This window comes from Lagopus leucura, unplaced genomic scaffold (genome assembly GCF_019238085.1).
Source record: "Lagopus leucura isolate 7727_CA_CO unplaced genomic scaffold, USGS_WTPT01 Super-Scaffold_797, whole genome shotgun sequence".
Lineage (NCBI taxonomy): Eukaryota > Metazoa > Chordata > Aves > Galliformes > Phasianidae > Lagopus > Lagopus leucura.
The window spans coordinates 3002718-3020636 of record NW_024962259.1 but is presented as its reverse complement, the minus strand read 5'-3'; the positions used below and the strand labels follow the sequence as shown (position 1 = coordinate 3020636).

The 17919-nt window shown below is 40.1% G+C and overlaps 1 protein-coding gene across 1 annotated transcript in view; it reads left to right on the top strand.

Moving 5' to 3' along the window:
• The window catches only part of ANKFN1 (ankyrin repeat and fibronectin type III domain containing 1), a 53351-nt gene that overhangs the window by 25847 nt on the left and 9585 nt on the right, over positions 1-17919 (top strand). The window contains exons 7-13 of the mRNA XM_042865267.1: positions 2960-3067; positions 8564-8663; positions 9828-9960; positions 10557-10673; positions 13442-13657; positions 15728-15894; positions 17580-17730. Of these exons, the coding sequence (XP_042721201.1) occupies positions 2960-3067; positions 8564-8663; positions 9828-9960; positions 10557-10673; positions 13442-13657; positions 15728-15894; positions 17580-17730 (992 nt within the window). The remainder of the gene's footprint in view (positions 1-2959; positions 3068-8563; positions 8664-9827; positions 9961-10556; positions 10674-13441; positions 13658-15727; positions 15895-17579; positions 17731-17919) is intronic.

Here is a 17919-nt window from a genome sequence, read left to right as displayed (position 1 = left end):
TCGTAGTTTTCAGTTCTGAAGTTGGTGGAGTTATGGGATGCATGCAGTATGTAGAATACTGTATTGTGGCACAGGTGTTGGTGGGATCTGGCCCGCAAGCACTAAAATGTTGCAGACATGTCCAAAAGCCTTTCTTCTGTTTCAGACTTACAGGTTTTCTCAGGCTCAGTGCAAATTTGCACTTGTGGTTATTAATCTACTGTAGCCACATTCTATTGTTAGTCACTTTTCCAGACTTAGTATTTGTTGCTGAACTGGCTCAGTATATTACAGCTTCTCTTGTATTGATTAGTGCAGTAAAGTGGGATTTTTCATTTTATTGCATTAGCACTTGTTTTTATTAGGCTAATGTAACAATTTAATAACCTTGAATGCTAATGTGAGAAAATTAAGCAATGGTGGTAATAGAGAGTGTGGAATAATCAAAGCTGTTGCAGTGTCAGTATCCTATTTTGCTACAGTTTTGCTCTTGTTTAATTAATTAAGCCAGCGTCTAGGCTAAAGAAATATTCTGTTTGCAAACAAAAATGTGCTACAGTAATGGCAGAAAATTCTACTCTTGGCTCTGTGGATAACTCACTACTGTGGAGTTGCATTGAATAATTTAGTGACATGCAATTACCTTGACTGTACTCAGGGGAAAGTACACAGGATTTGGCCCCACAAATCCAGAACTTATGTAAGCTGAGAAACAAGACTATTCTGCAGTAGCTGGCAGTTATTCAGCTAAGTATCTCCTAAGAATTGAGCACTCCTGGCAAACTGGTTGTATCTCAAGCTGTAGCTGTGTGTGATACAACATTTGCTTTGAGTGCATTGCATTGTCTTTCCTGTCTACTTCTTGTCCATTGTTATTAACCTTCTGACAGTACATGACAGCTCCAAAGGTTTGAGCTGCGAGGAAAGTTTTGCTTCAGATTTCAGTGGATGTAGCTATGTACGTATGTTTTCCTTGCTGGTGAACATGGAAACATTGGACAGGCTCAGCTCACTGCATATAGATAGCCAGCAACAAATATGGCATTTCCATCGAAATGCCCTTAGTGACACATGCTCAAGCTTTCCAACAAGTGAGATGCTCACTAAGTATAAAATCTTTTTGCTAAGCAATATCAGAATTTTAGCTTGAGAGACAAGATACTGATGCAGGTACCAAGGGCAGAACCTTGTCCATGCAGATACCTACACCATTAGTTTTGAAAGCTAGCAGACTTGTGCTTGGCAAGACAGCAGCGATGTGAAATTACAGCGGTGTTATATTAAGGAACATGGCCCTAAGGTAAAAATTCAATGTGAATACATTAAGTACAAAGTTGTTTGTGATGGCAGCTAGAATATGCTAGGTAAATGAAAGCTCCAGGGCTAATCTGGATCCAGTCCAATCCCAGAGCATCAAAAGTCAGTGATGTCCTCAGAGAATCATGCTTGCAGCATGAGTGAGTGCTTGCCACTGTCCTGTTTCCCTCTCACAAACAGTAACTACCTGGAAAGCTGTGGCTGGCATTCTGCAGCTGCTCTGTAAAGCCACAGTGGATAGTAAAATTTCTAGGCTTATTGACAGACACGTGATTCATGGACAGTGTGAGAAGCTGGTCTGATTTCCATGTCGTTTTGAAGGCAGTCGGCAGACTGGAGAGTCTAAAAGTTTGGGAACCACCTAGACAGAGAAACCACGAGGTTGTTCTAAACCTCCCTGGTCTGATGACCCAGAGCATTTTGGTATTGCTGAATTCCATTTGGTTCCTCTTGGCTGCCGAAGGAGATCTGAGAACTGACCTCCCAACGTGAGTTATAAATGCAGTTGGCTCTTGATCTCTGCAAAAGCATACATCATGCAGGATAGCCAGCCTGCAGCTGTTACAACTGCCCACAGGCTATCAGGATAGCAATTGTCTTCTCACCCTTTATGGGGCTTACCACCACTCTAGCTGCTATACTAAATGGTAGCAAACATATATTTATATTCCTGGCATAGTGAGTCCTTTGGAAGGAATGTTTAACAGAACTTGCACTAGAAAGTAGAACTGTATATTCAGTGAGTGAGCAAACTGTTTGCTGGTGGCTCTGAATATGTATTGGCTGCTGTGCCTGCAAGATGGAAGCGTGTCTCCCTTGGAGGCAGATCTCTTAATATCCTGATCCATCATTACTTTCTTTCAGGAAACTGTGGTGTAATAATTTTTTCTTATAACGATGTGAGGAAGGGTCAAATCTGGAATCAAAGAGCTCCTCTCTGACAGTTTCATCCTCTTGTTTGTGAAGGGGTTGTCTGCTTTTTAAAATCAAGACTGAGATTTTAGCTAATGGCAAATAAGGTTCAGAGGATGTGGGACAGAAATCACAGCTTCTTGCCTCATGAGTGCAGTGCTGAGCAGACTGATGATGCTGGGGCAGGAATTGCCAGCCTTCCTTCAGGCCTCGGTGCTGGGAGGTTTTCAGAAGTGCTTTTACTCACAGCGTTTCTGAGGCCACTGACAAAACCCCTGCTTCTTGGAAAACATTCACCCTCTGCTTTGCCATCAGTTTCCTACGTAACTGTAGGAAGGTCATTGAGCCTCATGGTGCCTCAATAAAACACGGGAGGAGCAGGGCTGTGATCTTAGTGAGGTACAGAGGGTCAGCAGGGAACAGGCTGAGCGCAGCGCTGATGCTACAGCAGCAGGAGCTATTTATGTGCCAAAGAGAAAAAGCCATTGTCTCGTCAGTCACTACAGGAGCTTCTGGGAGCTGATTGTGAGCTCTTTGTTAATCATCATTATGATTAATTATGCAGCTGGCACAAAGCAAAGGAAGCTTATTGTACAAGCAACAGCAGCAGCCTTGAAACAACTGCCATTTTTCCTGCGTGCCCTGATGTAAGCCTCCGCTGCAGCCAAGAAACATCAGAGACAAGAAAATATTTTAAAACCTTCTCCTACTACTTTGTGTTTCATTTCTGTTTATTTCCTTTGTTCAATAGACTGGAAAGACTGCAGTGGAAGAGAGCCTCGGCACAGGGGACATAGTGAGGCCCTGGAACGTCTCCTTCAGCAGGTTCGAGCAGCTCATCAGCATTATAATTGCAGAGGTAAGGATAAATATCTATGTGGTAGGTCACCAGCTGAAGCCTCTGTGGCGCCTGTAATTTTAGCAGTTTTCTAACTAGGTCATACCTTCTCATTCATCAGGAAAAGAAAGATATTAATATTGGCCCATCTGGAATCACTTTAGCTTACTATCTTGCTCTTAACCCTTGAAATTAGTTGGATGGAAACATCTGAAAGCTTGAATGTACACAAGCACAGACACACCCTTTCTCCCTCTGTGCCCTATGCAGTTACTGATGTGCTTTTTCCTACAAGTAAGTTTTACACAGGATTCTGCTAAAATGTTTCAAGGGTCTCTCTTTTATTTTTTTAATATAAAGAAATACTTTAGAGAGTTAACAACTGTTTTGGATCAAAAAAGAGACTTGGCTGCCTCCAAATGGAAGACACTAAGTACTCTACTGGATGTGATGCCAATCTATAATGAAAAATAGTTGCACAATGCAGTGGGAAGATAAGATTGCTACATTTTCAAATAGAATGGATCAAAACTGGGAGAGAGTTCGAATCTCAGCCAGCTCTTTGCTCTTCATTCATGAGAAACAGACTGTGCCTTTAATAGCTCAAGAGCCAAGGCAACAGCTTGGCATTCTTTTTAAAGAATATATAAAAACTCGTGCTCTATACGGGTTGTTGAAAAGTGCTATTTATTTTCTTAAAATAAACTTCTACCTGGAATAATGCTTCATTGCAAAGGAGCTTATTTTAAACTGAAAAGTCGAACTACCATGAAGTTTTCATTTTTCATCACTCAGTATGACTGTTATTTCAAACTGCATCAACTGATTGAAAATCACAGAAATACTTAGGGCTCAAATCATCTGGATAAAATGGAAAGATGCAACCTTTGTTCTTTATGTGCAAATACATCACAATCATGATGATCCACAGTCTGCCACAAGCCATTGTAACCATAGCAACTAGAGCTATTCCACTATGTTTCTTGGAAAGGAAAAGGAGAAATTGCAAGAAAATGTTGTTTCCCTAATTAAAATTCATGCAAACATTATCATTTGCAGGTGGCCACGGTAGTAAAAATGCAAACAATGTATTCCATCTCTTACATAGCTTTTCGTGATTCAAGTCATTATCCATGGTACAGTTTTTCTCTTCCAAAGTTGGTACATTTCTGAGGTTTTTCAGGCCACCTTCCTAGTGAACAGGGAGTAAGTGATGGAACATCTGAGAATGTGCTTAGAATCAATTGTTTTACTGACATACCAGCCCAGAGAAGAAGCAGTTACAAACATGCAGAAAATCCCTTCTTTTAAGAATTTGACACCAGTACCTGGTTCTCATAAAATTCCGCTGCTTCAGAAATTAACTCCAGTCTCAAAGCAAAGCACAGACAACTCTGTTACTGATTTCCAAGCTCCTTATGCTCAAATTATACATGACAACAATATAGGGAATCTGTTTAGCTCAGAACATTTTCTTGTATGTCGGAAAGAGGATGTGGGAACTTCCATAGGGCAGTACTACACTGTGGAATCAGCAAGAGCAACGCCCTTGATCTGGTTAAATCAGAATCTCAGGACTGCTTGTAATGTTAACATTACACAGAACTGTATTTTGGACAAATCAGGTCTATAACATAAGAGAAGACTCTTTGGAACTTACATTAAATATATGACACTGCCAATCCCTCGTATTTCAGGAATTTGATTATAAAAATCAAGACAAAGTAATTGCAGAAAAATTAAGAATTATGATGACAATTTGACTGTTATTTGTCAATCTCAGTGACATCTGAGAAGTTTCATCAAGGACCTGAGATAACTATCAGTAATGACTGAAAAGCCCCAATAAACTTTTCCACTTGGTGCACGTAAGACAGAAGCCTGCTTCAACTGTCATGAATAGAAATCAGAGTGGACGTGCTTTTATATCTAAGCAGAGGACCTGGCCTGACACTGAAGCAATCTTTATCATGTTTCTCTTTTCCAGATTCCTTTCATTCTAAGTGCACATTGTAGCTTCTGTTTTCCTCATTTGTTTTAGAGGTGTCAGTAAATAGTTTGAAACTGCTTGAAGAACACCACTGAATCTGCTTGCAGCCACTAATTCACAGTGAATTAAAGTGAAATTCAAACCTGAAGCCTTGTCCCTTTGGCTTTCCTGGAAGTGATCCCTCTGCAGGACTGCCCAGGTGTGCTGCTGAGGCTGGCTGAAGGAAAGCAGAGGAAGAGTGCAAAGGAGGTGAAAAAAGTGGAAAGGGCAGTCAGTCTAAAATGGCTGAGATTATTTGGCTGATATGAGTAAAAGCTTCAGAATATAAAGGAGATACAAGAACAAGGTCCAATGCTAGTGATGTGGGAGGGTTAAATTGCCCAGATTCCACACATCTCTTGCTCACGTCTGTTCATTCAGGCTTTGCACCAAAGCCTGCATTTTGCCCCATGCTTTGTATTTCAGGGCCTGAAAAAAACAAGCTTACAAAAATACCAGGAAGAATACATTGGAACGTACAGTGAGTTTAAGAGCTTTTGGAATTAGATCAGCTGTTGCTTTTGAACCTGCTCTGTGATATGTTGAAATCTCTTAGGGAATTACTTAGGAAGCTTTGCTTTCATATGTTTAATCTTCTGGAAAATCCTGATGATTACAAACAACAGTCATCCATTTGTCTTCATAATACCGTGCTACAGACTATCATAACCCAATTACTACAATTGTGTGTTCTGGCAACACTTCAAATGTATTTTTTAAGTATTTTTTTTTCGTGAAGATCATTCTTCCTAAGCAGTTCTGAGTGGATTAAGCAATTGTGTGTTGCTTCATTAAGAAAGAAACCCAACTCTTCAGTAAAATGCTTACTAGATATTTTCTTTCTGAAATTTGGTTGAAATGTATTTTACTAGAGATTGACTGAAATAAAAATGTTCTAATCATAATTTGATTCACAACCAGGGATCACATTTTCATTGCTTTTAACAAAGACAACGATCTCTCATTCCATGGGACATTTTAAAAGTTTAGATTTTACTGCAATGAGGATACACAAAACAGGCTGGAGAACTTGGCCACGGACTGGGAGGTTCGGGTAGGAAATTTAAGAAGTCCCAATCTCAACTGTTGAGCCTGACTCTGTACTCCAAAATACACCACCTGCTAACGTGACTGACAGGGCTATAGCTTCCTCATGAGAGTTTTTTCTTTTGGATGACATCCCATCCTGAGTTGAGGTAATAGCAGTCTGTAATGGCCTTAAGCTACTGAAGTGTCTGCTGGCTATGCATGCCTTTAACTTCTGCATGGTGTTCTGCCTCTGTGCATGTTATTCAGAGTCAGTTGTTCGCACTGCTAAAATTATGGTGACTGAAAGCGAGTATGATTTGCTTCTGGAAGTTTCCAGTTATTTGATGTATTTTCATCCATTGTTAGTAAAAACTCTAAACCCCATTTTATGCCCTCTGCTAGGATTTCAATAGGATTTAGCTCCACTTCTGGTAATTTGCTTCATTATTCAGTGTTACCATTAGTGATATTTAGTTGTTCCACAGACCGTCTGATCTGTGGGGCTAAGATTTCTCCTCAGATAATTTTGCACTGAGGTAATTCCATTTACTTCACATCTGCCCCACTTGAGGAGAGGCACCCGCTTGTCTAGTGATAGGACAAAGAATTCCAGATGATCTTCCTCCTCAGAGAAATGGCGTGGCATAGCAGACATTCCTCTAGAGCAGAAACCCCAGATGCATGCTAGCAGTGGGAGCATGCAACTTTCTTATTTCTCACAACCAACTTACACTGCTTTCATGTATCTGTTGAATTTAAGTGAACTGCAAAGACACACATATATATCCTCCCTAAGAAGAGAAAAACTAATGTGGTAAATAGAGTTAATTGCCTAGTTCAGTCCAAGTGTGAATGCTCTGATCTAAATCCATCTGCTGGAAATTCTCTGATCTTGGCCAATATACGTTTGCTCCTGAGCTATTAACAGAGCTCACAGCTCTATTGTATTGTTCCTTAGGATCCACTTTTGTTCTTACTGCCACTGTTGTAAAAAGGTTGCTCTGTTATTTATTAGTTAATTAAATAACAGATTGTTAAAGTTCCATTTCCTGTAGGTCCAAAGTGTCCTCTAATCTCAGTTCCCTGTTTTTTGGCTTCTAGACATACTGTAACGTCAAACAAAAGCAGACAGCAACATTGGAGAATTTAGTTTCCATCTAGTTTTACATTATGTCTTTTTCTTTGGTCTTTGAAAAATTGTGGACCAAACCCAAACCACTGAGTAGCCCAATAATGTAGGTTTGTTTTGTAATGTGCCCTCTGATTGTAATGCTGCAGTCTTTGGGTGTTCTATATAGAATTATGTTGCTTCACTTTCAGCAATTTCTGCTTCTATTCCTTCCATTGCAATTATAGAAGAAAATAAGAATTTCATAATTAGGATGAAGTTTATATTTCTAAGACAAGAGTTTTCCTGTCACATTTGGTTTACGTTACTATGATAAACTGAAAAAAAAGGCACAGAGTAAAATAAAAGTGAGGAGATGTGGGCAGGAAAACAAATGAGTTTTTCCAAATGGAAAAGAAATCAAAGATCAGTGGCATCAAAGGAGCAGCCGTGAACTGAGACGAGTCTATTTAAACTGAACTGAGCACTGCAGTGCAGAATATGCCATGCAGAGTAAGTTAGCACTGGGAGGACAACGTATTTGGTGATCTAATAAGTCTCATACTTCTAAATTGCAGGATTTCAGCCCTAGTAGAACCTTGCTCTCTTTGTACTTGCTGTTCAGCAAAGTGGTAATTATGCTAACAATGTGTCTTTTTCTTTGTAGTTGTCTATGTGCAAATTACGGTGCAAATTTATTCATCATTTAAAAATATGTTGAGTGCTTCCACAGATGGGGTTTTGACAGGAGCAAATTTAGATGTTCTTTAAATGTTCAAACTTAGAACTTGCTAGGGAGACACAGAGAGACACCTTCTATTTGGCACTGGAGGTAAGTAGGAAATATGTTGCTCCAAAAACACTTAGCCAGGCAGATTAGCAGCAAATACTTTTAAAATCCTTCAAAATCTTTCATGAGTCACATTTTTCCCCACTGGAGAGGGTTGTTCCTCAGAATGTTTGGTAATTGAGTCTGGATGGGGATCCGTAGTTCATTTAAATAACGAGAAAACAGTCAGATCCTGGAAGGCTGAGGTGTAATTTCATGGACCACGTGTAAAATTCATATCCTCCCTCAACACGTGCTTCAAGCTATACTTGTTCGAGGTGCAAAACAGCAGTTCCACCAAGTCTGAGTTTGATGCACTTAAAGAAATCATTTGGTGAAGAGTATTGTTAAGAGAAAGAAAATACAAGCAAGTGTAAATCAGCATGGTTCTGAATGTTGTCTGTTGGAAGGAATAAGGTGGGCACTGAATTATCAGTATGATTCAGCAAACAAAGGCTTTTTATGATTTATGATCTCAAATTGAAGTGCTGCATTTGGTTTTGTTTCTATTTTCCATTTTAGAAAGTTCCAAATTACAGAACACTGGCCGCAAGCAGTCCGTCTCCAGAAGCCTGAAGCACCTTTTTCATTCATCAAACAAGTTTGTGAAGACTCTGAAACGGTCTGTCATTCATTTCATCTCCCAAACATTCCAAGTTATTGCTTTTATGTAATAGTGAACAGCACCTTAAAAATAGATGTACGCAAATTCTACTTCCAGTGAAACAGCAATGTCTGAATAAACCTGATACAGTTACATATGTGTGAGACTGATGCATCTGATAGGAAAATAATGCTGCAGTCCCTACTGAAATCGTTAGCAATCTTTGATTGTTACTACTTGGAAAATGGTTTGAGTTGTAATGGGAAAATATTGTGTGCAAACACAACAGTACAGTCACTGAGGAATTGCTGAGTGAAGCCTCCATTGCTGCTCAATAAGGAAACTGGGATTTATTTCTTTCATAATGACAAATGCAGAGCTCAGATGACGTGTTCTGCAGATACTAATACCTCATTGGCATCAAGCAGCACGTCAAAAACTTTCTAATGTTTTTAGCTAGGTTTGCAGCCCAGCACGACCCAAACAACCCTTTGCCTTGATAGTTTATTTTAGCAAATGAAAGTTTCTTAGGCTGGATTATTTCTTCTTTCATTGCCAGGAGCATTCAGTTTGCTTTTTCTTCTTTGTATTTTGATAAGAGTTTGATTCTTTCAGAAGAGTTCTCCAGAGTCTTTAAATTCCCTAAGGCAACTACTTAATGTATGCAACTAATTGCAAGGGTAAATATTGAAAGGAATGATCTCTATAAACAGTTTTGCAGATATGCTGGCCAAATTACACTCAATTACACTAATGTAAATCCATAATAACCCTACTGATTTCAATTGAGTTATTTCAGATTTGCTCTGAAGTAAATGAGAGCAAAACTAAGCCCATTAATGATAAAAAGTTTTGGTAGAATTTTTGATTTCTAGAGAGCATAAACCCTCCATTGTATACTATTTACTCTGGCAAAACTCTTACTGAAGTTGATGTCAGTGACTTGCACAGATTCATAATTCCTTAAATTCTTGTAGTCTCACATCATCTGAAGAGAGAGCCTTCCCACATATTTTTCAGAATTCTCTACCTGGAGTTGCATGATCTATAAAACACAAAAGTTAAGATCGGTTAATTTGTTCTGCCTCCTCAGAACTTAAAATCTATGATTCAGCAGCAAAAATTGGGCTTAGATGTTAATAGACATGAAAGCTGTTTGACACGGATTCTTTTTTTCTCTAGGGGACTCTACTTATCTGTCATATTTTTTTACAAAGACAATCTGTTGGTAACCAATGAAGATCAGATCCCAATTGTGGAAATTGATGACTCTCACAGTAGTTCAATTATGCAGGATTTCCTGTGGTTCACAAAGGTAATGGGAACCTAATTTCATATATTGCTTCTAAAAATGCATTGCTAGCCATGCAGAAACCTTAGCTGATCATTCTGAGCGCATTAAAATGCTAAGTGATGAAGTGCTTCATCTTCTACTCATGTTAAAATGTAATTTTCAAACAGCATCTGTATGGGTGAAATTCTGGTTGAGTCGCTGACCACAGCACAATTAACTCTTCTAAATGTCTGATCCTACATCTGTTGGCTGCTCACTAGGAACAGAAGGGTTTTATGAACATTTAGAGGAAGAGCCTAAAAAAAGCCATTAGATGTTTTGAAGTTGGTGTAATGGTTATGCCAGCATTAAAGGTATCTTCACACTATTTTTTATTCCCTAGGAAACAGTAAATCAGTTTTACTCAGTAGTCTACAAAATGATTTAATAGGTGCACGGCGTTTACAGAATTATTTCTGTGTGATTTGATATCTGTTTTATGCTTATCTAGGCAACTATTGCCACCCACAGAAACTCAAGATGAACATCTACTGATTTTTCGAAGTCCATAATGCTTTTAATTTCTGCTTTCGTAAAAGCTGAGAACAAAAACTGACTGAATAGACATATTTTTGCAGTTGTCTTGTATGTGGGATGATATCAGATGGCTGAGGCAGAATATGTCTGTATCCATCTCCTCATCAACAACACTTCAAGCCAGGCAAAAGATGCTTTCTGCAGCAGCACAGCTCCAGGTTGGTTGCATTGCCTGTTTCCAGCTATTTGCTCCATGACCTTCCAACCTCCAATAGTGATTGTTCTTTATTACAGCATTTCTCTAGGAGAATGTTTGGACACTGTAAAACCTGTGAGGAACGTGCTGGCAGTAATGTGACATTTCTAGCAGGACGGCAACTGCTGTCATTAAGTATTTACTTTTGTGGAAAAGAAAGAAATTCACAAAGGTGTGGACATGATCCTTACAGAAAAAGTATATGCAGACCTCACTCTCCTACCTTTTGTTTGAATGATGTCACCAAAAACGCCCAGAAGACTGTGGTGCAGTCACAGCATTAATGGAGATCTTCATAGTGCTTGGCTCACGCGTTAGCAATACGGCCATCCCTCTCTTATTGCCAGTCCACGCAATAAGCTCGCTTTTATAGCAGCTGTGAGAGCCAGATACTTTGTGGCCATTATTAAGAATATCTGTGTGGGGTTGGTTTTACATCTTTTGGCAAAGCAAGCTGTACAGAAGAATAGCCTTCCTGGGCAACCACCTGTCTTGACTGATTTCCCCAAAGTATCCCGAAATATATGGAATGCCAGCCTGCTGCACCTTTATTGGAGGACCACCTGTGCTAAGCAGCAGCTGCTTGCCAGTCCTTTGAGTTCTCACTGGAGACAGTTTTAACTGTATCTGCTGAAGGGTCCCCCTGGTGTGGTTAGCTCAGCCTAGGTAGCTCTACTCCTTTGGTTAGCTCAGTTTCATTCCCTCCCTAAGAGAGCATTGTTAGTGTGCACAGACTGCAGTTTGAGATAAGCAAGATTCCGTTGTGTTAATTGCTGCCAGAGAGGGTAAGAACAGAACTTGAGGCACAGAGATATGGCACATATGCCCAGAAGGTACATTGCTCTGTTGGATTTTTGGCAGCTTTACTGTCCTCATCGTTTGTTCTGTTAGTTTGGTCCCCTGATGAGCACAGGAATTGTCACAGGTCTGCCAGCCTTTAACAGTGTGTGGCCTAATGGGATCCACCAATAGAAGGATCTCAGTAAAGTTTATACGGTTGAATACATTTTAGTGAGGCAGTTAACAGTCTGACTCCACAGGAATTTAGGACAGAATGGAAAAGATCAGTGATAACACAGCTGCTGAGGGACTGGAGCAGTGGATTCAGAGGCAACGGAGACTGTAATTTTGCCTGCTGTTGCCACTAGACAACTAAGCAAACAAATCTCAAGAGATGGGATGCCATGCAGAGCAGACACAAAACTTTTTTTAATGCATGAGTTAGCCATAATTCCCATTAGTAGGTGCCCCCATTCTCTCTGCTGGAATGTCATTCACAGCATGCAGCCATCAGTGACAATAATGATCTATCTGTTTCCATTTAGGCACATTCTTATACTCAGTTTAACATCACAACAGGTAGCTAAACATCTCCCTGTAATAATCTGCCCCATCTGTGGACACACAGATTCAAACAAAATGCATAGCAAAACCACCCAGTGTAATCAGTGATGGAGGCTCACCTCAACAGGTAGAACAGTGAAGAAAAAGGATGTGGGACAGGCGCCAGCAGCATGCTTTGGAGAGGGATGCTTAAAGCAAAAACTGCTGAGTTTTGTCACCAAGAGGTCAGCCTATCTAGAGTTTACAAACGATTCAGTAATAAAGTTTATAAGTAAATATTGTTGGCTACATACAGATTAAAAAAAATGTCAGGGCAGTCTATCACTTTACAATGCCATTATGTTACAGCACTTCCTTAAGCATACGGTGTGCTAGATTGTGAATTTGAATTGTCATTTTAAACAACCCCCATCCGTACCCTGCTTACTGTAGAACTCTTGAAAAGTCCTGAAGTAATGAGCATATTTTAAATGTTAGGCATTTTTCTTTAAGACATCTGGGAATCTCTTCAGTGGCTGGTGACTGGACTGAGTATGTTTGCACCTATGAGCAGATGCCTTTCTGTGTGAGGAAAGGGATTTTGACCAAAATATGTATTTTATGTGGAGTCTTTTAAAATTACTTTTCTTTAATCCTCACATATTTTCCTGGAGAGCTTTGCTTTGGTAGTTTGTTTCTGCTGGTTTGTCTAGCACATTCTTGGTATCTGAAGTAAAAGAAAAAGGGTCCGTGTCTTTTCAAATTCCTTTGTGGTCCTTCATAAACACAGCCTGCAGTTCAACTCCAGAGCTGTTTACATTCAGTGCAGATATGAGGGCCTCTTGCTTTTGTTGCTGAAAATAATCAGCATCATATTGAAACGGAGAACAATAAATTGAGGTTATAGTTAATGATCTTAGCAGAAAGCGTTTGAAGTCTCCAATATGAATTCAGTATCACTGATATGTGCTGCATCTCTCATTTAGGTATGCATCTAGCTCTTTGGTAAGTTCTAAGCAGAAGGACTTCATTGATACCAAAGGAATCACCTCTAGACCAACACTGAGTGCTTTTGAAAGCAGTATCCTTTACCTTTACATAACTGGGTGCGATCCGGGGGTAGAAGTGAATTTGCAGCCAGCCCTTTTACAAAGGCATTGGTTTGTGACAGTCTGACATTCTCTGGTAAACACTAGACTGAACACTGCTGGACCAGATGCTAAAGTAGCTTCTCCTTTTGCCACTGCATGATGTGACTGCAGGGCAAGGACGTAAGAAAGGCTGTGTGACTGGTTTTTACTGAAGTCAATAGGTCTGACGTCAAGGAGCGTAAAGTTAACTTTCAAGAAATGCACCTTCCTGATATGCAGTAAATAACTCCCATGTTATAATTTTCTTCTTTTCTAGAACTTGCTGGGAACTCACAACCTCGGCAGAGTTTTTTATGAGCCAATCAAGGATCGGCATGGCAATGTATTGATTGTTACTATAAGAGAAGTGGAGAGTCTTTATTCATTTTTTAATGGCAAATGGATGCAGGTATCCAAACTACAAAGCCAGAGGAAATCCCTTTCAACGCCAGAGGAGCCAACAGCATTAGACATTTTGCTTATAACAATCCAGGTAGTGCTTTGCCTCTCTTAACTGTATGTTATTTGCTTTTGTAAAGCCTGTGCCAGAGCCCTGATTTTGGAAGATTCTTGTAGAATTTTAGGCCTTAGTCCAGTGCCCAATAAAACTAGTGGCAAGGCTCCCATTGAAAGAAAAGACTTATATTACTTCCAGTGGGGCTGGGATCAGATCCTTAATATGTAAAATATCTGTGAGATTAGAAAGAAATTACTTCAAAGTCCTAGCAGAGAATGGTGCTGTTTCTATCAGTTTTGGGAAGCCATGCTATAGCATTCCTTAGCAAGGGCTATAAACATTTAAAACTCTCTAGGATGTTCTTAAGCACCCATACAGACACTTACAATTTCTATGCACCATAAGATTTTTCCACATAACCCTGAACATTGCATTTAAGTATAATATCTACTGTTCTACTTAATAAAGTTGTTCTTTGGGGTTCAGAGTTCCTTAGTGCCTGGTATAGTTGCTACAGAATTCTTTATTGACCATAATCCTTACTTAATTCTGCATAACACACTCCTAGGCTTCATATTTAGAGCAATACTAAGGTAAGGATTGATCCCAGAAGGTGCTGGAGTTGTCAGCTCAGTTGACATCATTGACAGCCAGGGGTTTCCAGCCCTTCAGGACTCGGTAAATTCCTGTTGAATCTGTGTAGTTAAAAGATGAATGCATGTTTTCTGTAGGTAACAACTTATTGCTCAGAAAATGTCTGTAGCCAGTCTCTCTCTTCAAATGAGTGGCAAAGTTACCTGAAATACTACTTGACAAATATTGTCCCAGTCCCTTCTTTTGTCACTTCAGCTAGACAATGACTGTCATTGTTCATTTTCACATTTGAGGAGCTTTCTTGGGCAGAGACTGTGCTTCTGGTACCAGAAACTGACAGGGAATCAAAATATACGTTACCAGCTTTTAGGAACATTAAAAAATTTCCAAAAGACAATCAAACCTACCTGATCTATGTTAGATTTACTGTATTAAAATGTGTTAAAGGTGTAGAAAAATGTCAATCTGGGCAAAAGTTTTATATTAGGAAACCCAAAATACAGGCCATGATCAAATTTCCACAAAGATCCTAGTGGAAAAAATGTTCCCCTAATGGTTTACACATTCCTATCTAATGCCCACCCTTTCTTGTATTACTTGTTTAATCATCGAATGGGTATTTTGTTCATGAAGTGCTTGTGAAAATGAGGGTCTAATTGCATTGGTCAGAGCCAAGCAAAGCACTGGAAGATAATTTGATGGTTCCAAGAGTAAAGGCGTAAGGCCAGGTGTCTTAATCCTCACCCACTGCAGAGGCACACATTTCTCAGGATGGCAGCAGATATCCTTTTTAGAATAGTTCCTGGGGACAGCTGTATGTAGCCTTAAAAACTTCTCCTGGCTTCAGTAAATATGCCATCAGTTTTCATTCTTTCTGAGCTCTATTTGTTGATAAAGATATTTGCTCAGAAAGCACAGTCATTAATTAATCTTTGCAAGCCACCAACTCCCATACTTACAGAGATCTTCTTGTTGATAGGAGGGGAAAACAGAAAGAGGTTTTCAAGAGATCTACATGCATTTCTCTGGTGCCAGTGCTGCTTTGTGCAGCCTCTCTGTCCTACCTTCCCCAGCTGATAGCTTTTTCCTCATGCCACCCTTCTCTGTGTATCTACACACCAGAAATGAAACAGGGAATTTACCTGGATAAAAAACAGCTGCTTTTTTGCTGAGTTGCTTTGCAGCTGACACAGTTCTCTGCCCCAGCTTGCTACTGAAGACATCAGACAAGTGCAGGGTGCATGCTATTGAAGTTAAATACAACAGTAGAAGGTTGAAATCACAGTTTTTTAGTGCCAGTACATGCATGATGTGGAGAGCTTTGTGAACCTGTATATGACTTTAAGTAGGAAGTTGTCCAAGGGAATCCAAACTACCAGAGATTATTTGCATGCTTTAGCATGTGCTTAAATACTGGGAATTGGGAATACTGGTGACACAAGAAGACAGCTATAAAAACATGTGTTGCTTTTTGATAAGGCTTTTAATGCAGGACTGCTTCTCTCAAAACAGGACATACTCTCCTATCACAAAAGAAGTCAGCAACGCCTCCCTCCTGGATTGTATCTGGGTTACCTTAAACTCTGCAGTTCTGTGGATCAAATCAAAGTCCTTGTGTTGCAGAAGTTGCCTAATGTCCTCTGTCATGTCAAAATCCGAGACAACAGCAATGTCTCCAGGTAAGTCAGTACACATGAGTTTACACACACACATATGGAGAGAGAACTTTTCTTTTAAGTCTAATGCGATTTTGTCATTGAAGAATTGTAGCTGCCTGCAAAGTCTGCCTCAGGTGTGGACCAGAGAGATCAGTGCTGCACTAAACAAGTGCACTGGTGCGATTCCAGCAGCTCTGAAGTTCTGTCCAAAACAAATACATATGAGCACATGGGTTTCTAAGGATAGTATTCTGTGGTCACTCACATTCGCCGTGGTGGGAACAGTCTTCCATACATCTTTTATAAAGATGACAGTCTGCAGTCCATGATTCAGCTGCCAGTAAATTCAGTGTTCTCCTTTCTATTGACTACAAGGTGTTTGTCATTTTTCAGTGTATTCTCTTGTGCATTATCTATTTTTTCACTCTAATCCATAGCAAACATACAGCATATTCAGACATGCTATCAGCTGTTGAACTCCTGAGTACTAGAAAAGATGTTTCTCCATTTGTAAGGATTTATAATAGTTTCTGACTCTTGAGGTTTAAGATCAGACCTTTGTTTGGCCTGAAATAAAGGCAAAAAAGCTGCCTACCTTCAGGTACACAGGGCTCTCCAGATGAGATGCTCTTGCCTCCACTGCCAACCCTTAAATGAGGTCTGGGAAGGGGAGGATCCTGGATCCACCCCTTCTGGTTACTCATAGAATCACAGAATCATAGAATGGCTTGGGTTGGAAGGGACCTCCATATGGAATTAGATATCCTAGAATCACAGAATCCTTAGAGTTGAAAGGGACGTTTACAGGTCATCTTGTCCAACTCCCCTGCAAAGAACAGAGACATGCACAACTAGATCAGGTTACCCAGAGCCTGATCCAGCCTGGCCTTGAAAGTCTCCAGGGGTGAGGCATCAACCACATCTTGGGGCAAACTGTTCCAGAGCCTCACTACCCTCGCTATAAAAGATTTTTTCCTTATATCCTACCCAAATCTATACTTTTAAAGCTTGAAGCCATTTCTCCTTGTTCCACAGTCCCTACTAAAGAGTCTGTCCCCTTCTTTCTGTAGCTCTCTAGTTCTGTAGCTTTAGATACTGACAGGCTGCTCTCAGGTTACCTCGCAGCCTTCTCTTCTCCAGGCTGCACAGCCCCAGCTCTCTCAGACTGTCCTCATAGAAGTGTTTCACCCCTTGGATCATTTTTGTGGCCCTCCTCTGGACACACTTCAGCAGGTCCACGTCCTTCCTGTGCTGAGGACTCCACCTGTGAACACAGCGCTCCAGGTGAGGCCTCAGCAGCGCAGAGCAGAGGGACAGGATCACCTCCCTCACCCTGCTGGCCACGCTGCTTTTGATGCAGCCCAGGACATGGTTGGCTGTCTGGGCTGCCAGGGCACATTAATATATGGAAAATAAATAAATGTGAAAAAGCAAACCTGGAGTGAGGAGCCTTAGCCACATATTTCAAAGGCTGTCGGACTTTAAGACGTTCGCAAGGAACGTTCAGCCTGCTGTACACGTGCTAGAAAAATTAAGTTTTTCTATGCTAGATTTTCAACCACAAACAATCAGAATTGCACAATTTTAGAATGTTTTGCTATATGAGGATTAAACTATCAACAGATCCTGAATGCACATACACTGAATTCCTTCTTGTGCACTGAACTTTTGTTATATTTCTAATTTTAACTCAACTCAACATACAGAGATGAGTGGGAATGGATCCAAACACTTTCTGGCTCAGAATCTGTGGAAAGTATGGATCATACTTCAGACTGCCCTACTCAATTGTTCTTGTATGAGCTCCAGATGGCAGTGAAAGCTCTCCTTAAACAGATCAATCTACCTCTGCATCAGGTATTTTCCTTTGTGGTATTTATCACCCTTTTTAAAACTAATTCTTAAGAACACAGCTAAAGCTAAAATGTAACTTCAGAGTAGGAATTAAATGTAAATGTTCTAAGAAAAGAGAAGCAAAGAACCTTTCTATTCAATTATTCTAGCTGAGGGGGGAGACACCTTCAAGTTGTTAGTTATTTTCCTGGA